Raw genomic sequence first — 25,145 nt, forward strand, 5'->3', positions numbered from 1 at the left:
AGTAGGGAGGTCTGGGCAGGAGGGGGTTGGGAGGGATGGTCACAGGTAAGAAATCTGCTGCAATTGTGCTGGTGGATTACTAGTATGGGGGGGCGGGATGGGATGGGCTTTGATGCGTTTTTTTTTGTTTTTTTTCTATAGTTAATGTCCATCAGAATTTTAACCTGGAATGTTAGGGGTTTGGGGGACAAAAGAAAGAGACAAGCAGTTTTTGACATGATGCGTACCCATCTTCCAGCTATTGTATGCTTGATAGAAACACATCTTACTGGGGAGACCTCGAGGATGGTCACCAGGGGATGGGCGGCGCACACGTACCATTCGACCCTCTCTAGTCATTCCAGGGGAGTGACAGTGTTTATTCATAAAGCAATTGAATTTCTTTGCGAGGCGTCCTCTGTTGACAACCAGGGAAGATTTGTCTTTCTATACTGTAAGTTGGCCGGAAGGATGTGCATTCTGGCATTTGTTTATATTCCACCTCCATTCTCGTTTTCAGTGCTGAATTCTCTGCTAACATTTATTGACAAATGGCCAGAATGCCCTACATTGATTAATGGGGATTTCAATTGTGTTATGAATCCGGTAGTAGACAGGGTTGCTCTGGGCGTGGAGGGAGATGTCCCTGCTCAGTGATCTCCCTTGGCTCGTTTCTGTTCGGAGGCTGGGTTTGAGGATGTTTGGGGAGGGCTGGGCCAAGGGAGAAGAGTCTTTTCATGTATTAGTAAATCAGGGAGATCTATGTCTAGAATAGACCATGCACTGATCAATAAAAAATATCTACGACACGTAACACGAATGAAGTATGAGACTAGGTCACTCTCGGATCATCTACCGATACTCCTTGAATTCTGCCTGGCCCAGGATAAACAAATAGGGAGGTCTCCCTTTAGACTAAATCCCTATTGGCTTTCACTAATAAAGGACCATGAAATAATACAAAAGGAAATAAACCAATTTTGGTTATCTAACCATGGGTCAGCTAGAATCCAGGTGGTATGGGACACTTTTAAGGCCTATATGAGGGGAATAATGGTCAGTCATATTGCAAATTTAAGAAAGGAGTACGGGAAAAACGAGAAAAATTTAAAAGAACAAGCCTCCTCAGCTACACAATTTTTTCATACAAATAGGACAGAGGAAAATAGGGAAAATATGCAGAAGAGTGTACAGGCATACTCCGACCTCTTGTTGGATAAGGCACAACAGAGCCTATTCTTTAAAGGGCAAAAACACTTTACTGAATCAGGCCGCCCAGGGAAACTCTTATCTAGGGTGATCTCCAGTCAGGAATCCAAAAGAACCATAGATAATATACGACTCCCCCATGGGAGGATGGTTAGGGGACACGACTCCATAGAAAAGGCCTTCCTTGATTACTTCTCGGACCTCTATAGAGCCGATTGTAAGATCACGGATGAATTGATGGACTCCTATCTTGATGGTATAGCTTTTTCCACTATTACTTTGGCGCAAAGGAAGGTACTTGAGGCCGATCTCTCTATCCAGGAGCTGGAGGGCGCAATTAAACTATGTGCGGGTAGCTCCACCCCCGGCTCGGACGGACTTCCATACGAATTTTATGTCAGATATAAAGAGGATGTTTTTCCTAGACTGTTGGAGGTCCTTGCTGAGTCGGTGGAGGAGGGGAACCTGCCGGGTTCAATGATGGAAGCGGTAATAATATTAATTCTAAAAAAAGGTAAGGACCCCGTAGATATGGGATCCTATAGACCGATTTCACTATTGAACGCCGATGTAAAGCTCCTGGCGAGGATTTTAGCGACAAGACTTTCTGGGGTAATCGCCTCCGTTGTCCACCCGGACCAGAATGGTTTTATTCAAAACAAAGGTACTCATCATAATCTCCACCGGCTTTTTGCCAATATACAGGCCCCTGGTGGGTCTGCTCGCTCCATCCTGTCCTTAGATGCCTCAAAGGCCTTCGACAGGGTGGAGTGGCGGTTTCTCTGGAAGGTTTTGGCGAGGATGGGCTTTGGGGAGAGACTTATAAATATGATTAAGACACTTTATAGGTCCCCTACGGCCAGGCTGAGTCTCAATGGGAGCCCTTCTTCGAGCTTTGATTTAAATAGAGGTACCCGTCAGGGTTGCCCACTATCTCCACTTCTCTTCGATATCTACATTGAGCGCTTGGCTCTGGCTGTTAGGCAGGATCCTCAAATTAAAGGTTTTGGAACACTAGGAGAGGAAGATCATATTTCTCTATATGCGGACGATGTTCTTTTCTTTGCAGATAACACAGAGATAACTGTCCCAAGAATTATTTATAATGTTAAACTATTTGGTGGGGTATCAGGCCTAGATATTAACTGGTCAAAGACTATTCTGATGCCTATAGATTCAGTGACTCAAGAGGAACCCCTGATAACCCAGTTAGATCTGGTTGATACCTTTCAATACTTGGGTATGACGATATCTCCCAAGGTTGAAGACTCAGTATATCTTAACCTGACCCCATTAATAACCAAAATAAGAGCAAAAATAGGGACTTGGCTAAGACTTCCCTTATCCAGAGCGGATCGAGTTTCACTGGTTAAAATGGTAATTTTACCTCAACTTCTCTATGTTCTTAGGAATCTACCTATCTGGATAGAGGATAAATATTTCAAATTAATGGAAAGAGTAATCAACGATTTGATCTGGGGAAGAAAACGAGTGAGACTCAAATTGGAATACCTTTATAAGCCTTTGGACCATGGGGGTCTAAATCTCCCATGTTTCAAGGGCTACTTCATTGCCGCCCAGTTATGGACGTGCAATGAATGGCCAAATAGCACCTTCTTAAGTAGCCTAGTAAGAAGCTCTCCACATAATAATATATTTACGCTTCTGGAATCAGGGTTATTGACTAATAGGGAACGGGGGCCTAAAGGGACTATAAAACTCCTAATGAAAATATGGGCTGTTACTAGAGAATGGTTGGGAGTAAAAGGATCACTCACATTCACGCCTCTTTGGCACAACACTCACCTACAGATATTAGATGGTATAGCACAGGATCAATTCTGGCAAAAAAATTGGATTTTTTCCCTGGCACAGGTTGTTAATAATGGAGAAATCATGCCGTTTGTGGAATTATCACATAGTGTACAGAATTTGTCATGGTTTAGGTATTTTCAGCTTCGTTCGGCACTTTTTAGTTTAGATGATAAATCACTGCTAGAAATAGATAATTCCTCTCCGCTAAATGAGCGGTTTGGGAAGGCACTAGTAAGAATGAAGATTTCAAATATATATAAATTATTAATTAATTCACAGTTTTCAGAGACACAAACACCAGGGCAAAAGGCTTGGGTGAGGGATTGCCCAAATATACAAAGTGTAGGGTGGGGGAGTATTTTTACTAACCCAGATGTACTATCCCATAACTTCAATCATGTCCTAATACAGTTCAATATTTACCATAGGCTATATGTTACCCCTACTTGGCTCAACAAGTGTGGAATAAGAGATTCCTCCAACTGTCCTCGATGTGATACTGCCGGTGCGGATTACATACATATGATCTGGGCATGCCCAGAACTCGGGGCATATTGGAGCGGTATTAATCAGTTTCTTACTTACAAACTAAAAACACGGATTCCTCTTGAGCCACAATTGTTTTTACTGAACGATCTCTCGATATTAACTAGTCATAAACCCCAAAAGATCCTAATAGGCAGAATATTACTATTGGCCAGGGTCCTGATCAGTCGGAGTTGGTTTGCACGTCAGGCCCCCGGAAGTAAATAAATGGATAAGTCTGGTCAATAAGGTGAAAAATTACGAGCGGATTCTCTATAAGCAGAGGGGTGGAATTGAGAAATGGGCTAAGATATGGGACGGCTGGTAACTCTGATAGTACTGTACGAATGTAAAAATTATTATTTTATATTAGAATTTATTTATTTTGCCCCCTCTTCTCTCCTCCCTTCCTTATTTTTTCAAGGGGGGTAGTGGGGGGGAGGCGGGGGTGCACGCATCATACACTGGGGGGGTTAAGGGGGGAAAAAATAAGGGGGTTTGAAAATATATACTAATTTCCAATTATATTTTTGTGTACTGTTTGTATAGTAATAAAGATGTTAAATTGAAAAAAAAAAAAAAAAAGCCTTCCCAGAAAAGTGCAACCTAATTTATCTGCAAAGGGGGACCAACTCCATACTAAAGGGGTTGTCTCACTTCAGAAAATGGCATTTATCATATACAGAAACTTTAGACTAATGTGTAAGACCACCTTAAAGGGGTTCTACGGGAATTAAGAAAATGAAAATACTTGAATATTACTTTATTATACATATATTCCCAAATACCTTTCATTAGTTATAATGGCTCGTTTTTTCTAGGGAGCAATGATCGGGAGAAAAAAAATGTCTGTAGTTCTATTACTACACAAATATTCTTCCCTGATCACACAGGAGGACAAGTTACTTCAGAGCACTGAGCTAAAGAGCAGCCTCATCCTCCTCTCTGCTTGATCTTCAGCTGAATCTCTGTAGGAATAGGGTTCATGAGGAGACATGAGAGGATGGAGGAGGTGTGGTAATGAGCAGCAGCACTTGTATGCAGTCTCCATTACCATTGTCTTTCCTGTCCGTCCTCTCTGTACTTCATGTCTCCTTATGAACTCCATTCCTACAGATTCAGCTGAAGATCTTATAATCTGTATTTAGGATCATAATCCCTGACAAGCAGAGCAGAGAGGAGGATGAGCAGCTCTTTACCTCAACATTGTGAAGTAACTTGTCCTGCTGTGTGATTAGGACAGGTTTTGTGTGTACTAATAGGATGGTGGCCATTTTATTTCTCCTAATGATTGCTCCCCAGACAAACCGAGCAATTATAATTAATGAAAGATATTTGGGAATATATTTATAATAAAGTAATATTTAAGTATTTTCATTTTCTTAATTCCCGGAGAAGCCCTTTAAGAAGGATATGGTGATATATCACCGATCCTCAGAATGCAAGAGGTGCAGTGCTAGTGAAAAGGGTCTTCAGCTCTTTTGTATTTCCATAACTCTTCAATCAGACATGTTTGGTAATAGTATTTAATTATTTATCATCTACATCTATGGAGAGGGAAAGCACACGGTTCTTCAATTCTGTGGCAAACAAAAGGTGCATGAGTGCCTTGTACTTAAAAAGGTTGTCTCACTTCAGCAAATGGCACTTATCATGAAGACAAAAATAATACAATGCACTTACTAATATATTGAGATTGTCCATACTGATTTGCAGGCTTGATTCATTTTTCCACCGCGCTGCTCATTTCCAGGGGTTACGGCCACCGCTACAGCACAGATACGAGGTGGCCGCCACAGGATCTGTTCCGATTGCGCTCCTATGCATGCCAGCCACAGGATAGGCCAGCGTTTTTTCCCTATAGTGTGCAAGCACATCCACCACTGCTGGATAGCAGGGTGGTCGTAACCACTGGATACGAGCAGTGTATAATGTGATGGAATTATGAATCAAGCCAGCAAAGGAGGCAATATGGGTAATCACAATACATTAGTAAGTGCCTTGTATTAACTTTTTCTACATGATAACTGCCATTTGCTGAAGTGAAAGTAATCCAGTCAGCACCAGGTCAGACGTGGGTGTTGCTAGCGGGAAGAAGCGGACTCCACAAACCTGTGAAAAGAAAATCCCGGAAACTTTGACTTGCTTGGGAGTCTTATACTTTAATTACATATCCAATAATACATCGTATGCGTTTTGGCTAGTAAGCCTTCATCAAGGCTTCCTAGCTGAAACGCGACAACCCCATTAATGTCTATGGATTTAGAATGGGATGTCATAAAGGTTCCTGTAGGTGCAATCAGTAGGCAGCCCAATACTTATGTTGATACAGTGTGTGTAAATATATTTAATTTCCTTTATTTCAAATATATGTCCCTTGTGTCCTTCTATAGTTTGCAGGTCCCCTGGAGGTGGGCAGAGGTTTCATGGTGCCCGAGTGATCTTCTGCTGTAATGATGGAACCACAATGTGATTGCTGGTTTCTCCTGCAGCACTGGGAGGATGAAGCACTGCGGGGTAACACTCTTCTCTAAGCCCGGCATGCCCTTTTAAAATGAGACGCTCGATTTGAAAAAGTTAGTATAATATAAAGAGATAGACAGATAGATAGATATGAGATAAATAATATTAGATAGATGATGGAAAGATAGATATAGTTCCCTAGACAGACTGAGAAATATAGAGTGTATACGTTGTTACATCCATACGTCCACATATATATGTTATAGATATATCTTATTCTAAGATGATTGTGTGCGACTTCATGGTGACAGGTTTTCTGTAGAAACATCTCATGGATCTCTGTCCAAGTGTCAGCCGCCAATCCCCGTTGTGCTACAATCAGACAAAGCTGCATAGCAACACTAGTCCACCACGTCCCCGGACCGGCTCATTAGAAATCGCCTCCTCTGTGATGGATGCGGGGAGCGGCTCAGGTTCTAGACGCAGTTCTAAATGATGCCTCCATTTACAGAACGTCGTCAATACGAAAGAAGCACATACATGGAATGGAAGTACACGTTGTGTTATTTATTAAAATAGAATATTTAACAAAATAAAAAAAAGGCTTTTTTTGTTTTGCGTTATTGTGCATACGACAAGGAACCGTTCCACTTTCTATCTGAAGGTACAAACAGATGTATCATTGGTTCCCACATGCTCAACAGTCCATATGTCATTGGCTCCTGCTTGTGTCTCGCCATCTCCTACGACGCGCAAAACAATGAGGGACGGATCGCACAAAGAAGCGCGTATCCGAGGACACAATGAGGCTGATGCATCAATCTGTCAATACTAATGCCTCCGACGGTTTGATGGGGTCATCCGTCTCAATTTTTTACGTATTTGTCACCGAACATCTAGCATGCAACACAGATTTGTAACATTGTTTCCATTGTTAAGCCCCACGCACTGCAGATTATACCGGCTGTACTAATGACTCCTGATACGTGAGCCCCACGGTCCTTACAGTGGTGCCGCCTTTGCCTTGTGCCCCCCTCCCCCACCCCCCAGCATAAATATGACTGGTACAGTGCAAAATAAGCCACACATATCGTAAAAAAAATTATTGTGCAAAATCATAAAAGGCTGATGCAATCCGCACTAGGATTTCTACCACTGCACCCCACCCATCTGCCTAGGACAGCTTCTCCGACTCTTCTAATAACCCAGGGCAAGGGACACAATACACTTGCATTTCTTCACTCAATAACCAGAGGGAGGAAGGTTGAAATCATTGGTAAATTAACCCCTCCTGACCCCAATTAGCTGACTGCACCTCCACAAACTAAGAGGGTCCATAAATCCTAATGCCAAGAGGTGGCACAACCGTTAGCAAATTATAAAGGAATCGGGGGCAAAGCAAGGGTTAATCAGGGCTGCGCTAGTCACCCGGAGAGGTGAGGTGTATCGCAGGAAACCTTACTCATGTACTGGTTATTACTAAAATTAAGTTAGAGCGACGTATCTAAATATGATCCCTCACCCCCAGCTTCCTCCACAGTGACGAGACGCCGTAGTCTCGTTTCCCAAATAAAATAAAATAAAATAATAAAAAAATGACCCAAAACCCATCATAAAATAATAATAAAAACAAGAGAAAACTAATCATTAGAGCAGTAACAATAGCTCCTATAGTCAATGTCCCCAGCTGCCAAATCCGATCTCCTCCTTGTATCTGTTGGTGAGGATATTGGCTTTCCTGGTGAGCTTATTGAGCACTGTGTGAAGTCCAGTGAGGTGGAAGTGGAAGAGCTTCTCCAGATCTTCTTCTCCATCAGAGTCCTCCAGCCTGGTCATGTCTACATGAGTCACTTTGTCCTTTTTCCTGTCGTCTCCTTGCAGGATACCCCACTCAATGTCATTCCTGATGGATTTCAGCAGGATGTAGTAGCCATGCATGTCTGTCCTAGTGAAATAATTAGCAGCCCCATTGCTGATGGCGACCTCTTCCTTCATCTCCTCCATGTCTAGAGGTACGTCCCTCAGCAGACTGGGCACCATGACAGTCTGGTCCATATTGTTCACAGCTCCTATAAACCTGTTCATGGCGTTGAACAAGGAGTGCTTCTGGTTGTAGGATTCACAGATCTGCATCATGGTGGCGGTGTGAGGCGGTAGATCCTGGTCTCCTCCGGAGGAACACTACAATCCGCTCTGGTGGAGATGGCTGTCACCGGCTCCTGGGCTCGGCTGCTGGAGGGCGGGCTGACACTACTGCACAACCCTTCCCGGTGTCATAGAAATGTCAGTGAGCGGGCAGTGTCTTCTCCATTCACCAGGAGCCGGCTGCCCAGCACGGTATATATACCCGGAGATAAGGTGCAGCTCCAGCGCCAGCCCCTCACAGTGCAGCAGGATGAAGCCGGTTCACAGGGCTGAATGACCGAGGGTAACACCGACTATAGCACACAGGCTCCTCCCCCTTCTCCTCACCTCACACGCTGGCCGCCCAGTAAGGAGCCCGCGCTGCTGCCTAGTAACCCCCACCACTCCTTGCATCATGTTCACTTTAGACAGCAGCATCTTACCACACCGCAGAGTACAGTGTACTGCTGAGGAGGCTCCACACCGCAGAGTATAGTGTACTGCTGAGGAGGCTCTACATCAGAGTATAGTGTACTGCTGAGGAGGCTCCACACTGCAGAGTACAGTGTACTGCTGAGGAGGCTCCACACCGCAGAGTACAGTGTACTGCTGAGGAGGCTCCACACTGCAGAGTATAGTGTACTGCTGAGGAGGCTCCACACCGCAGAGTATAGTGTACTGCTGAGGAGGCTCCACATCCACACTGCAGAGTATAGTGTACTGCTGAGGAGGCTCCACACTGCAGAGTACAGTGTACTGCTGAGGAGGCTCCACACTGCAGAGTATAGTGTACTGCTGAGGAGGCTCCACATCCACACTGCAGAGTATAGTGTACTGCTGAGGAGGCTCCACACCGCAGAGTACAGTGTACTGCTGAGGAGGCTCCACACTGCAGAGTACAGTGTACTGCTGAGGAGGCTCTACATCAGAGTATAGTGTACTGCTGAGGAGGCTCCACACCGCAGAGTATAGTGTACTGCTGAGGAGGCTCCACATCCACACTGCAGAGTATAGTGTACTGCTGAGGAGGCTCCACACCGCAGAGTACAGTGTACTGCTGAGGAGGCTCCACACTGCAGAGTACAGTGTACTGCTGAGGAGGCTCTACATCAGAGTATAGTGTACTGCTGAGGAGGCTCCACACCGCAGAGTATAGTGTACTGCTGAGGAGGCTCCACATCCACACTGCAGAGTATAGTGTACTGCTGAGGAGGCTCCACACCGCAGAGTACAGTGTACTGCTGAGGAGGCTCCACACTGCAGAGTATAGTGTACTGCTGAGGAGGCTCCACATCCACACTGCAGAGTATAGTGTACTGCTGAGGAGGCTCCACACCGCAGAGTACAGTGTACTGCTGAGGAGGCTCCACACCGCAGAGTACAGTGTACTGCTGAGGAGGCTCTACATCAGAGTATAGTGTACTGCTGAGGAGGCTCCACACCGCAGAGTATAGTGTACTGCTGAGGAGGCTCCACATCCACACTGCAGAGTATAGTGTACTGCTGAGGAGGCTCCACACCGCAGAGTACAGTGTACTGCTGAGGAGGCTCCACACTGCAGAGTATAGTGTACTGCTGAGGAGGCTCCACACTGCAGATTATAGTGTACTGCTGAGGAGGCTCCACACCGCAGAGTATAGTGTACTGCTGAGGAGGCTCCACACTGCAGAGTACAGTGTACTGCTGAGGAGGCTCCACACTGCAGAGTATAGTGTACTGCTGAGGAGGCTCTACATCAGAGTACAGTGTACTGCTGAGGAGGCTCCACACCGCAGAGTATAGTGTACTGCTGAGGAGGCTCCACACCGCAGAGTATAGTGTACTGCTGAGGAGGCTCCACACTGCAGAGTACAGTGTACTGCTGAGGAGGCTCCACACTGCAGAGTATAGTGTACTGCTGAGGAGGCTCCACACTGCAGAGTACAGTGTACTGCTGAGGAGGATCCACACCGCAGAGTACAGTGTACTGCTGAGGAGGCTCCACACCGCAGAGTACAGTGTACTGCTGAGGAGGCTCCACACTGCAGAGTACAGTGTACTGCTGAGGAGGCTCCACACTGCAGAGTATAGTGTACTGCTGAGGAGGCTCCACACCGCAGAGTATAGTGTACTGCTGAGGAGGCTCCACACCGCAGAGTACAGTGTACTGCTGAGGAGGCTCCACACCGCAGAGTACAGTGTACTGCTGAGGAGGCTCCACACTGCAGAGTACAGTGTACTGCTGAGGAGGCTCCACACTGCAGAGTATAGTGTACTGCTGAGGAGGCTCCACACTGCAGAGTATAGTGTACTGCTGAGGAGGCTCCACACCGCAGAGTATAGTGTACTGCTGAGGAGGCTCCACACCGCAGAGTATAGTGTACTGCTGAGGAGGCTCCACACTGCAGAGTACAGTGTACTGCTGAGGAGGCTCCACACTGCAGAGTATAGTGTACTGCTGAGGAGGCTCCACACTGCAGAGTATAGTGTACTGCTGAGGAGGCTCCACACCGCAGAGTATAGTGTACTGCTGAGGAGGCTCCACACTGCCGAGTACAGTGTACTGCTGAGGAGGCTCCACACCGCAGAGTACAGTGTACTGCTGAGGAGGCTCCACACTGCCGAGTACAGTGTACTGCTGAGGAGGCTCCACACCGCAGAGTATAGTGTACTGCTGAGGAGGCTCCACACTGCAGAGTACAGTGTACTGCTGAGGAGGCTCCACACTGCCGAGTACAGTGTACTGCTGAGGAGGCTCCACACCGCAGAGTACAGTGTACTGCTGAGGAGGCTCTACATCAGAGTATAGTGTACTGCTGAGGAGGCTCCACACTGCAGAGTACAGTGTACTGCTGAGGAGGCTCCACACTGCAGAGTACAGTGTACTGCTGAGGAGGCTCCACACCGCAGAGTACAGTGTACTGCTGAGGAGGCTCTACATCAGAGTATAGTGTACTGCTGAGGAGGCTCCACACCGCAGAGTATAGTGTACTGCTGAGGAGGCTCCACATCCACACTGCAGAGTATAGTGTACTGCTGAGGAGGCTCCACACCGCAGAGTACAGTGTACTGCTGAGGAGGCTCCACACTGCAGAGTATAGTGTACTGCTGAGGAGGCTCCACACTGCAGATTATAGTGTACTGCTGAGGAGGCTCCACACCGCAGAGTATAGTGTACTGCTGAGGAGGCTCCACACTGCAGAGTACAGTGTACTGCTGAGGAGGCTCCACACTGCAGAGTATAGTGTACTGCTGAGGAGGCTCTACATCAGAGTACAGTGTACTGCTGAGGAGGCTCCACACCGCAGAGTATAGTGTACTGCTGAGGAGGCTCCACACCGCAGAGTATAGTGTACTGCTGAGGAGGCTCCACACTGCAGAGTACAGTGTACTGCTGAGGAGGCTCCACACTGCAGAGTATAGTGTACTGCTGAGGAGGCTCCACACTGCAGAGTACAGTGTACTGCTGAGGAGGCTCCACACCGCAGAGTACAGTGTACTGCTGAGGAGGCTCCACACCGCAGAGTACAGTGTACTGCTGAGGAGGCTCCACACTGCAGAGTACAGTGTACTGCTGAGGAGGCTCCACACTGCAGAGTATAGTGTACTGCTGAGGAGGCTCCACACCGCAGAGTATAGTGTACTGCTGAGGAGGCTCCACACCGCAGAGTACAGTGTACTGCTGAGGAGGCTCCACACCGCAGAGTACAGTGTACTGCTGAGGAGGCTCCACACTGCAGAGTACAGTGTACTGCTGAGGAGGCTCCACACTGCAGAGTATAGTGTACTGCTGAGGAGGCTCCACACTGCAGAGTATAGTGTACTGCTGAGGAGGCTCCACACTGCAGAGTATAGTGTACTGCTGAGGAGGCTCCACACCGCAGAGTATAGTGTACTGCTGAGGAGGCTCCACACTGCAGAGTACAGTGTACTGCTGAGGAGGCTCCACACTGCAGAGTATAGTGTACTGCTGAGGAGGCTCCACACTGCAGAGTATAGTGTACTGCTGAGGAGGCTCCACACCGCAGAGTATAGTGTACTGCTGAGGAGGCTCCACACTGCCGAGTACAGTGTACTGCTGAGGAGGCTCCACACCGCAGAGTACAGTGTACTGCTGAGGAGGCTCCACACTGCCGAGTACAGTGTACTGCTGAGGAGGCTCCACACCGCAGAGTATAGTGTACTGCTGAGGAGGCTCCACACTGCAGAGTACAGTGTACTGCTGAGGAGGCTCCACACTGCCGAGTACAGTGTACTGCTGAGGAGGCTCCACACCGCAGAGTACAGTGTACTGCTGAGGAGGCTCTACATCAGAGTATAGTGTACTGCTGAGGAGGCTCCACACTGCAGAGTACAGTGTACTGCTGAGGAGGCTCCACACTGCAGAGTACAGTGTACTGCTGAGGAGGCTCCACACCGCAGAGTACAGTGTACTGCTGAGGAGGCTCTACATCAGAGTATAGTGTACTGCTGAGGAGGCTCCACACTGCAGAGTACAGTGTACTGCTGAGGAGGCTCCACACTGCCGAGTATAGTGTACTGCTGAGGAGGCTCCACACTGCAGAGTACAGTGTACTGCTGAGGAGGCTCCACACTGCAGAGTATAGTGTACTGCTGAGGAGGCTCCACACCGCAGAGTATAGTGTACTGCTGAGGAGGCTCCACACTGCAGAGTACAGTGTACTGCTGAGGAGGCTCCACACTGCCGAGTACAGTGTACTGCTGAGGAGGCTCCACACCGCAGAGTACAGTGTACTGCTGAGGAGGCTCTACATCAGAGTATAGTGTACTGCTGAGGAGGCTCCACACTGCAGAGTACAGTGTACTGCTGAGGAGGCTCCACACTGCAGAGTACAGTGTACTGCTGAGGAGGCTCCACACCGCAGAGTACAGTGTACTGCTGAGGAGGCTCTACATCAGAGTATAGTGTACTGCTGAGGAGGCTCCACACTGCAGAGTACAGTGTACTGCTGAGGAGGCTCCACACTGCCGAGTATAGTGTACTGCTGAGGAGGCTCCACACTGCAGAGTACAGTGTACTGCTGAGGAGGCTCCACACTGCAGAGTATAGTGTACTGCTGAGGAGGCTCCACACTGCCGAGTATAGTGTACTGCTGAGGAGGGGTATGTGCTCTAGAGATAGAATATATACATACAGTGGGATGCGAAAGTTTGGGCACCTTGTTAATCGTCATGATTTTCCTGTATAAATCGTTGGTTGTTATGATAAAAAATGTCAGTTAAATATATCATATAGGAGACACACACAGTGATATTTGAGAAGTGAAATGAAGTTTATTGGATTTACAGAAAGTGTGCTATAATTATTTAAACAAAATTAGGCAGGTGCATAAATTTGGGCACTGTTGTCATTTTATTGATTCCAAAACCTTTAGAACTAATTATTGGAACTCAGATTGGCTTGGTAAGCTGAGTGACCCCTGACCTACATACACAGGTGAATCCAATTATGAGAAAGAGTATTTAAGGGGGTCAATTGTAAGTTTCCCTCCTCTTTTAATTTTCTCTGAAGAGTAGCCACATGGGGGTCTCAAAACAACTCTCAAATGACCTGAAGACAAAGATTGTTCCCCATCATGGTTTAGGGGAAGGATACAGAAAGCTGTCTCAGAGATTTCAGCTGTCTGTTTCCACAGTTAGGAACATATTGAGGAAATGGAAGACCACAGGCTCAGTTCAAGTTAAGGATCGAAGTGGCAGACCAAGAAAAATCTCGGATAGACAGAAGCGACGAATGGTGAGAACAGTCAGAGTCAACCTACAGACCAGCACCAAAGACCTACAACATCATCTTGCTGCAGATGGAGTCACTGTGCATCGTTCAACCATTCGGCGCACTTTACACAAGGAGATGCTGTATGCGAGAGTGATGCAGAGGAAGCCTTTTCTCCGCCCACAGCACAAAAAGTGCCGCTTGAGGTGGGATAAAGCACATTTGGACAAGCCAGCTTCATTTTGGAATAAAGTGCTGTGGACTGATGAAACTAAAATGGAGTTATTTGGCCATAACAAGGGGCGTTATGCATGGAGGAAAAAGAACACAGCATTCCAAGAAAAACACCTGCTACCTACAGTAAAATATGGTGGTGGTTCCATCATGCTGTGGGGCTGCGTGGCCAGTGCAGGGACTGGGAATCTTGTCAAAGTTGAGGGACGCATGGATTCCACTCAGTATCAGCAGATTCTGGAGACCAATGTCCAGGAATCAGTGACAAGGTTGAAGCTGCGCCGGGGCTGGATCTGTCAACAAGACAACGACCCTAAACACTGCTCAAAATCCACTAAGGCATTTATGCAGAGGAACAAGTACAACGTTCTGGAATGGCCATCTCAGTCCCCAGACCTGAATATAATTGAAAATCTGTGGTGTGACTTAAAGAGAGCTGTCCATGTTCGGAAGCCATCAAACCTGAATGAACTAAAGATGTTTTGTAAAGAGGAATGGTCCAAAATACCTTCAACCAGAATCCAGACTCTCATTGGAACCTACAGGAAGCGTTTAGAGGCTGTAATTTCTGCAAAAGGAGGATCTACTAAATATTGATTTCATTTCTTTTTTGTGGTGCCCAAATTTATGCACCTGCCTAATTTTGTTTAAACAATTATAGCACACTTTCTGTAAATCCAATAAACTTCATTTCACTTCTCAAATATCACTGTGTGTGTCTCCTATATGATATATTTAACTGACGTTTTTTATTGTAACAACCAACGATTTATACAGGAAAATCATGACATTAACAAGGTTGCCCAAACTTTCGCATTTCCACTGTATATACTCTATCAGTGTGTTTGTCTAGAACATATCTTAGTATCTATGTACAGCATATACTTCTTTATATCACATATCTCCCATCTCTCTCTATACATCTGTGCACTTTGATGTTACCAACCATTTATGCACTGGGCACTTTACTTATTATATTTTTTTACTCAATTTATCTGCACTCTATGGCGATGTATGAGATATTTAATATCAGACACTGCAATCCTGTATTTTTTTTATCATGTATATACATACACATAATTATGTTTATTAGTTAGTAATTATGCAGTCATGTATTCTAATCTCCTTGTGGGTATTAAGTCTGCACTTGACATCATCTTACTGCTTGACAAAGGCCTCATTGATCTGGGCTGAAACGTTGCGACTGGGGAATAAACGGGTCTAAGGCCCCCTTCACACAGGTGTCGTGGGTGAGGGCCGGATACGTTCAGGGTGCATTGCGTGAAACCTGCGCAAGTAGGTACACAATTTCAGTCAGTTTTGTCTGCGATTGTGTTCCATTGTTCAGTTTTTTCTGTGCGAGTGTAATGCGTTTTGCACGTGTGTGAGAAAAAACTGACTGTGGTACCCAGACCCGAACCCGGACTTCTTCACTGAAGTTCGGGTTTGGGTTAGGTGTTCTGTATATTTTATTATTTTCATGTTATAAGGGAAAATAATAGCATTCTTAATACAGAATGCTAAGTATAATGTGGCTTTAGGGGTTAAAAAATAATAAAAACATAACTCACCTCATCCACTTGTTCGCGCAGCCGGCATCGTCTTCTTCTTCTTTCAGGACCTGCAAAAGGACCATTGATGACGTAATCGCGCTCACCACCTGGTCAGCATGGTGACGTCAGCGCAGGTCCTGCTGAATGAAGAAGATAGAAGATCCTTCTATCTTCATTCATCAGAACCTGCACTGATGTCACCATGCTGACCAGGTGGTGAGCGCGATTACGTCATCAAAGGTCCTTTGGAAGGTCCTGAAAGAAGAGGAAAGAAGATGATGCCGGCTGCGCGAACAACAGGATGAGGTGAGTTAAAGAGGACCTTTCACTACTCTACAAACTAAAAACTAACTATATCAGTGGGCAGAGCGGCGCCCAGGGGTCCCCCTGCACTTACTAGTATGTCTGGGCGCCGCTCCGTTCGCCCGGTATAGGCTCCGGTGTCTGCGCTCCCTCTGCTGTACTGGAGTGATTTTTTGTATGAGGTGTGTCCCTTGCTCATAGCCAGGCTATGAGCTGTGCGCTGCGATTGGCCAGCGCTGCAGCAAGGGACACGCCTCATACAAAAAATCACTCCAGTACAGCAGAGGGAGCGCAGACACCGGAGCCTATACCGGGCGAACGGAGCGGCGCCCAGACATACTAGTAAGTGCAGGGGGACCCCTGGGCGCCGCTCTGCCCACTGATATAGTTAGTTTTTAGTTTGTACAGTAGTGAAAGGTCCTCTTTAATTTTTTTTATTTTTTAACCCCTCATACCACATTTTAGTACGCATTCTGTATTAAGAATGCTATCATTTTCCCTTATAACCATGTTATAAGGGAAAATAATAAAATTAATTCACTTTAATGGGGTCCAGGGTTGCTCATCCCTATAATCTCCTAGCAACCATGCATGAAAATCGCACCGCATCCGCACTTGCTTGCGATTTTCACGCAGCCCCATTAATTTCTATGCGGCCTGCATTGCATGAAAAACACAGAATATAGAGTAGGCATGCTCAACCTGCGGCCCTCCAGCTGTTGCAAAACTACAACTCCCAGCATTCCCAGACAGCGTACAGCTATCAGTCTACCGCAGGGCATGGTGGGAGTTGTAGTTTTACAACAGCTGGAGGGCCGCAGGTTGAGCATCCCTGATATAGAGCATGCTGCGATTTTCACACAACGCACAAGTGATGCGTGAAAATCACCGCTCATGTGCACAGCCCCATTGAAGTGAATGGGTCCGGATTCAGTGTGGGTGCAATGCGTTCACCTCACGCATTGCACCCGCGTGGATTTCTCGCCCATGTGAAAGGGGCCTAACACTCTTTATCTAATTTGGAGTGCTGCCTCATCATTTGACTTTTGGATATCGTACATGGATTCTTTTTGTGAATTGTATCTGTGTCTGTGCGCTGGATCCTCCACTGCATAACTGCGGACAGAATACCTGCAGGGTATTTAGGTGCTTTTACACGCTGCAGATTTGGTTGCAGAAATTTCCATTCATTTGAATAGTGCAGCAAGCACATGGATTTCTGCAAGCCCCATTCAGGTCAGTGGAATGGACTTTCAGTCGCGGAAATTTCTGCAACAAAATCCGTGTGTACAGGCGCCCTTACAGTACCAGCAAAATCTTGCCAAAATGGCAATTTATTCTTAGTATTTCCACAGAAGATTTCATCCTTTGCACTGCATTGGTGAAATCTGCAGCACATTTACAGTAAAATCTGTGGTTTTCCGAGATCTTTATACTGATGACCCCCACGCTCAGCTGTTCGAGAAGACACCGGCGCTCACGGCCTTCTCCCTTTGGGCCTGGCATCGTCGCTCAGCCTAGGCCACGTGAACTATAATGCCTCTTGCACACGACCGTATGTCTTTTTCAGTATTTTGCGGTCCACATGACGTCCGTGTGCATTCCGTTTTTTGCGGAACGGATCATCAGGCCCCTAATAGAACAGTACTATCCTTGTCCGTTGTGCGGACAATAATAGGACATGTTCTATCCTAGAACAGAATGGAAATACGGAAACGGAAAGCATACCTTCCGTTGTTTTTTTTTTTGCGGATCCATTGAAATGAATGGTTCCGTATACGGCCCGTATACGTAACGCAAACGGAAAAAAAAAAACTTTGTGTGCAAGAGGTCTTAACGTGATCTGGCTTCCAAAATTGCATCAGAAACCTGACCGTGTGTCCGTACCCTAATTTCCAAAAATACAGAAGTGCAGGTAATGCTGTCATTGCATACGGTATATCTGTGTTCTCAGGCAAAGTTTAATAATAGCAAATAGTGTCTAGACCTTTCTTACATTCCCTTCCGGGCATCTTCTTGTAGCTGTTTTCTCTCCCCCCAGTCTAAGACGTCTTTCCACCTTTAGGCAATACTTCCAAATGTTACTGGTGGAACCAGCCCTGTACCTCACATGGATCTAGAGGTCTCCCCATTCATTGCTGCAATAGTTCTGCTAGATTTATTTCAAATTGTGAATTTATAAGGTGGAGGGCACTCAAATGTCTGGGTATATATAAGTAGATACGGGTTATATGTAATAGGTTGTTTATTAAGATCAATAAAAATATATACCACAAATGGTTAATATAGATTGTACCACGAGTGGTTCCGGAAATGTGACGTCAAGGTATTCAAGTCTACGGTAAAATATACCACAAAGTAGTAACAACGCGGTGTTCTGGTATATAATAATAAGTACTAATACAGGTGATCAGTCTGTATAGTATGTCTCTAATATTTACGTCAATGTCCACAGTACTGCATGTGGTTCTTTGTGCACAATTGGTGATGACGTAGATATTCGGATATCCAATTAGAAATAAAATCTAATTGTGGGTAAAATTAGATCAGATAGCTCATCTTAATGTGGGTATTAGTATCCCTTATTAAGTCCGAATGTAGTTGAGTCAGCCGTATATTGAGACTGGAACAGTCTTACCCCATTTGTAGTGGGTCCCAAGTGGCGGCTATCGGCGTTGTATGCTGACGATCTCTTGGTCAGTAGGGGCGATGGTCCGGTCCTGGGGGGCGTTGGTGCGCACATGTCCTGCTGCTTCCTCCACGTCTCTCTCCGTTGCGGCGTCTCTTGGCTCCGGCGTCTCTAGTTGCGTCCCACGTGATACAGAGGATGGCGTCCCACGTGACTCGAGAAGTATCTGCGTCACTGCAGTGAGCTGACCAAGAACGTCAGCTATTGCGGCCGGCTCTGTTGTGTAACTTCGGATTGCGGTCTCTGTTTGTAGAGATCTTTGGCTACTAAACCATTTGATAAATGTATCGGAATACTGTCTGAAATAGGACCAAACGCGTTTCGGTGCACACTTGCACCTTCATCAGTGGCACTGCCGGCCGCAATAGCTGACGTTCTTGGTCAGCTGACCGCAGTGACGCAGATACTTCTCGAGTCACGTGGGACGCCATCCTCTGTATCACGTGGGACGCAACTAGAGACGCCGGAGCCAAGAGACGCCGCAACGGAGAGAGACGCGGAGGAAGCAGCAGGACACCTGCGCACCAACGCCCCACAGGACCGGACCATCGCCCCTACTGACCAAGAGATCGTCAGCATACAACGCCGATAGCCGCCACTTGGGACCCACTACAAATGGGGTAAGACTGTTCCAGTCTCAATATACGGCTGACTCAACTACATTCGGACTTAATAAGGGATACTAATACCCACATTAAGATGAGCTATCTGATCTAATTTTACCCACAATTTGATTTTATTTCTAATTGGATATCCGAATATCTACGTCATCACCAATTGTGCACAAAGAACCACATGCAGTACTGTGGACATTGACGTAAATATTAGAGACATACTATACAGACTGATCACCTGTATTAGTACTTATTATTATATACCAGAACACCGCGTTGTTACTACTTTGTGGTATATTTTACCGTAGACTTGAATACCTTGACGTCACATTTCCGGAACCACTTGTGGTACAATCTATATTAACCATTTGTGGTATATATTTTTATTGATCTTAATAAACAACCTATTACATATAACCCGTATCTACTTATATATACCCAGACATTTGAGTGCCCTTCACCTTATAAATTCACAATTTTTTATCTATTACTTTGGCAGTAGGTGCTGCCATTTGGAGAGAGCACCTATCCGTGAATTGTTGACAGTAGAGCCTCTGTAATTTCCTATTCACTATTAGATTTATTTCAAGCTGCCAGCTTAAGGGATGTGTCCTTTCTCAGGGTGTGTGTCCTTTCTCAGGGGGTGTGTCCTTTCTCAGGGGGTGTGTCCTTTCTCAGGGGGTGTGTCCTTTCTCAGCGGTGTGTCCTTTCTCCTGCTACTGGTGACAGTTAAAGGATGGAACTGAGCATGTGCTTCTGTCTCGGTGAGCAGGACAAAGAAGTTAGGAAAAGCGCAAACAGCAGGTGGCGTTATACAGTGAATAACTCAGTAGCTATAATACATTTTTAATAACATGCAGTTACAAAAGTATTCAGATCCAGGAGATGGTTAGAAAACTGTAGAGTATTTTTTTTGAGGGACAATACCTTTAAAGGGTCAATGAGCTTTCAAAAAACTTCTGATATGTCATAGTGACATATCAAAGGTATATTGGTGGGGGTCTCAGCACACAGACCACCACCCTCCACCAATCAAAACCTTTTATATGTTGCTATGACATAGCAAAAGTTTTGTGAACGCTCAGTGAAATGGATGGAGCGCCTGGTGAGAAATCTGCGCTGCTGCTCCATTCTTTTCTATGGGAGCCCCGGAGATAGCCAAGCACAGCGCTCAGCTATCAGACGCTCCAATAGAACTGCAGGTTGTACTTCACAGCGCTGTAGGATTAATTTTAGGTGTATTGTGCAATATTGCTCACATGGAATGGAGAATCCTGCAGTGCTGTGAAGTACTGTGTTTTGCCCAGGGCCCAAGGATGTTTTTATAGGGCCCCAAAAGCAGTGGGCGCTGCAGATATAACTGTATCACTGTCCTCACAATGCCGATAAAGTTAAATAGTGCAGCGGGGCACAGGAACCAATGGATCCCAATTCCGCCGTTCACGCTCATTAGCTGAAGCCTGTTAGGAAGAGCAGGCAGTCGTGAAGTGATGACATCATCACGAATGTCTACACCAAATCTCAAGCAGTTGGGATGGCATCAAACCAGGATGCAACCCCCACAATGTCTTCATAGCATTTGCCTGCTCTGGGACGTGGGGAACTCAGGCTGCAGGCCAGTAGCCTGCTTTGCAGATTGAAGCAAGGAGCAGGACTAAGGTAAGTATTTTGGGGAGACACTATAGAGGGGCATATAATAACTACTGGGGCATTAAAGAGAGGCATATGATAAGCTGGGGGCACTATAGAGCAGCCTATGTTAAATACTGGAGGCACTGTAGAAGGGGCTCTAATAACTACGGGGGGCACTATAGACTAGAGGTGCCTATAATAACTACTGGGGGCAAAATAGAGGATCCCATAATAACTACTGGGGGCACTATAGAGGGACCTATAACTACTGGGGCACTATAGAGGGACCTATAATAAACTACTGGGGGCACTATAGAGGGACCTATAATAAACTACTGGGGGCACTATAGAGGGACCTATAATAACTACTGGGGGCACTATAGAGGGACCTATAATAACTACTGGGGGCACTATAGAGGGACCTATAATAACTACTGGGGGCACTATAGAGGGACCTATAATAACTACTGGGGGCACTATAGAGGGACCTATAATAACTACTGGAGGCACTATAGAGAGGTCTATAATTACTATAGGGGGCATGAATGAATGTCGATTCAAATATACCATTAGCACTAGGGCGGGGGTAAGGAGACACAAACATATTTCACATTCACCACACAAGTGCCAAGTATGTAGTGATCTGATGCTCTCAGCATTAATACTAGAGCATCAAGTATTTAATTCAACTGTATCACTGTCCTCAGTATGGTGATAGGTTAGTATTTTATGCTCAACTGTGGTATTTGGTTCTGCAAGGTTGGTATTTTGTGCTGCACTGTGGTATTGCTGGCCCAACCTACTTCTGTTCTCCCACCTTCTGTCAATTTGGACTCCCCGACAATTTGGGGCCACTTTTAGGTTTTTTCCTTGGCCGCTTTAAGTTCCCAGTTCCCCCCTGCAGAGCCACATGACTTCTGTGCAGCATTACAGGCTCAATATGGGCACTGTGTAATAGTACTTACTATAGCACCATAATACCGCCGTAGTCAGAAACCCTTCTGAAGAGTACTTGAGGACCAGAGTTGAGAATACGTGATCTGAATGGGTCCCTGCACAAATGGCCCCCATATTTATTTGTGTATTTTCGGTTGAACTCATGGAGAACACCAGTTTTGGCCAACACTTGTGTGTATGGGGAGAGATGATGTCGGGGGGTAGGGGGGGTGTATGAGAAGTATTTGACGAACTGAATATTTTCATCTGATCCTTTTGTTCTGTCAGGAGCCCAATTGACCAAAATTTTGCAACTTTTTGGGGGATTAGTGCTCTGCCCCCCTTACTTTTGCAAAAAGTGTGCAGAGTGGGAAGTGCATAAATGCACCAAAGTTATTCAGCAATGTGCGCATCTAATTGTGGCAGCGGGGGATAGATCAAAACACCAGTCTTAGGCCTCTTGCACACGACCCCCGTGTGTCCCCCATACGGCGGGTCTGGAATACACGGATGCGGACCCATTGACTTTAATGGGTCCGCAAATCCGGGGATGCGGTGTGGAACGAAAGCACTACGGAGTGCTTCTGTGGTGTTCCATTCCGCAAAAAGATAGAACTTGTCCTATCTTTTTTGCAGAACGGACAGATCGCGGACCCCATTTAAGTGAATAGGGTCGCAATCCGCATGCGGCTGGCCCAGGGACCGCAATTTGCGGGCCACAGCCCTTACGTTCGTCTGTAAGAGGCCTTAGGCCTCATGCACATGGCCGTTGTGCGGCCATTCCGTGCATTCGCTCCCCAATGCACGGGAAACATCCGTACGGCGGCCGGGATGGATCAAGACCCATTCAACTTGAATAGGTCATTGATCCGTCTGCACCGTAAAACAAAAATATAACGTTCTATTTTTTTACGGTGCAGAGTCACGGACAGAAACACCCCTGAAGCTCCAGATTGCGGACCCATTCAAGTGAAAACCAGGGCGGCGGAGCAGGATCTGTTAGGTAATTACTTACCAGTTTGGCCAGTGACTTAATAATTATACATACACACCACCTGTGATCATTACTCCCTCTGATGGGATATTGTCTTAGCTGTGATTTTTACTTACCAGTTTGGCCAGTTTCAGATGAGCGTTTTCATTCCATTTACAAGATGAACAAGCAAAACACTCATCAGGTAATTGGACCGTTTGTGTAGGCTCCTAAATCGTCATTTGCCGTCTAATCATGGTCTGCTGCCAGCAAACAACGAGTCTGTATGGGGAAGAGCGATGGCATTAGCGATCACTGCTCGTACCGTGGAGGGGATCGATGCGTTCTCCTTCACTGATGAGCAGGCGATTGTCAGGAATGAACGCTTCCCTCCTGCGTAAAGGAGACTATGTTTGCCCCCCACTGCCTGGTTGAGCTTTGGCGCAATTCCCACAATACACAACAGCAAAAACTCCATGCGGTTTGAATAGCCCCTAATGCTGCAGCGCATTCTCTGGACGATTTGTCACGTTAATAGCCTCGGTTTATGCTTCCCGCCATCACCACAGGCTCTGCGTGGTAATGGCAGCTGGAAGGATTTATTAAGGTTTTAGGGGAAGCGGCCGGAGAGAACAATGAGGACTGCGCCTCCGCGGCAGCTGTGACCTGGAGACACGATGTAAAGATGGCAGCCGGGCTCGCACAGAGCCCGCACGCCTCTCCCATGCCTCCATCACGCTGTTCTCACGACTCCCGCACGCTGCGCCAGCTACAGAGACTATTAATAGGCGCGCCGGCATCACCCCACCGCCGCTCCTCCAGCGCCAGCCAATAGCAGCCCGCTTCATCATCACTTCTCAGTACCATGCCAACCAGTGGAGGTGTGTGCCATTGCTCCGCCCAGCCCGCCAGTTCGGCCAATCAGATGCCTGCCTTTATCCCGGCGGCCTCGGCGTCCCTCACAACAGGAGAGAAGGCTGGGGAGGGGTCACGTGGGGAGCGCAGCTTCTGTCTGGAACGCTGAGGTGATAATTGATTCTCAAGTCCCCGGAGTCGCGTTCCCGCCTTCTCACTCCTCCTGTCTGCAGCCCCATGGCAACTGCCGCCGTGCGCTTATATGGAGAGTGAACGCTGCGCTTGTGGTGATGTGTACAGCGCTCAGCTCTTCACATACGATTGCATCAGCTCCATTGTGGGGCCACGTCCAAAACTTCGGATTTCATTTTAAGGGTGCGGCCGTGGTTGTCGAGAACCTGTGTGTCCGTGCGGTATTCTCGCTGACCATGCGGTTTTACTGTGCTCTGTACAGCATTATGTAAATGTAAGTACAGTGCAGTAGACCAGTGTTCAGACAGGTACTCGCAACATAAGACCATGACCACACTGTGCGGGTGTAAAGCACAGCGGGCTCTAATTAAACTGGACCGCACTGTTAGGGCCCATACACCCGGCCGTGGCCATCACAATACACAGGCACCGACCATGTGCACCCCGCAGCACGGATGCCGACCCATTCACTTGCATGCACTACTTTTTTGCGGTGTGGACCGTCAGATGCGGATCGCAGACCCCATTCAAGTGAATGGGTCTGCGATCCGCCTGCGGCGGCTCCACGGACGGTGCCCGTGCATTGCGGTCTGTAAAAAATGAAAATCAGACCTCATATGGTACATGACAACCTATTACTAAGGACTCGTACACACAACCATTGTAGACCGGTGTCCGCAGTGCGGCCCGTAATATTTGGGCTTAGTCCGTTTGTGCATCGCATCACGGATGCGGACCCATTCACTTGCACAGGAGCACTACGGAGGCTCTTCAGTGGGGTTTCTCTCCGTGCCTCCGCACCGGAAGAAAATAGAGCATGTTCTATTTTTTTGCAGTACGAACAGATCATGGCCCCATTCAAGTTGAATGGGTCTGCATCCGTCTATGCCAGCCACACGGGCAGTGCCTGTGCATTGGGGACAGGCGTTTGTGTTCATGAGTCCTAATAAAGCGATTTGATACATATGCAAATTAACCCGAGATGAGTCCTGTCCCTGACTCCTCTCACGTACAGGACTCATCTCAGGGTAATTTGCATATGTATCAAATCGTTTTTATTACATAATAAAAGCACACAGAGCTATGGGGACTGGATATTGCGGATGTGCTAGTGGCGATCTAGCAACCCATGTCCTCAGCTCTATACACAGAATCCCGGTGACAGGTTCCCTTTAATCTAACTGGAATATCTCTTTAAAGTCTGGCTGCATCAAGTTACCACAAGGGGGAGTTCTCTACATAAGTCAATAGAAGCAATATAAATCCACAGATGGTGTCTGCCGGCCGGCTTTGGGGAAGATCTGTGTCCTCTGCTGCAGCTTAGGAGCTCTCCCCT

At 46.8% G+C, this 25,145-nt stretch overlaps 1 protein-coding gene across 1 annotated transcript; it reads right to left on the reverse strand.

The window, feature by feature from the left end:
• Positions 1-6,515: 6,515 nt before the first annotated feature.
• MID1IP1 (MID1 interacting protein 1) lies at positions 6,516-8,428 on the reverse strand. The gene has a single exon (XM_040423785.1). The coding sequence runs from the start codon at positions 8,125-8,127 to the stop codon at positions 7,666-7,668; it is 462 nt and encodes a 153-aa protein (XP_040279719.1). The 5' UTR covers positions 8,128-8,428; the 3' UTR covers positions 6,516-7,665.
• Positions 8,429-25,145: the final 16,717 nt, after the last annotated feature.

The sequence above is a fragment of the Bufo bufo genome, chromosome 3 (assembly GCF_905171765.1).
Source record: "Bufo bufo chromosome 3, aBufBuf1.1, whole genome shotgun sequence".
Classification (NCBI taxonomy): domain Eukaryota; kingdom Metazoa; phylum Chordata; class Amphibia; order Anura; family Bufonidae; genus Bufo; species Bufo bufo.

Excerpts from the sequence above, each read along its gene's own strand:
- MID1IP1 (XM_040423785.1), bottom strand. The coding sequence starts at position 8,127 with ATGATGCAGATCTGTGAATCCTACAACCAGAAGCACTCCTTGTTCAAC.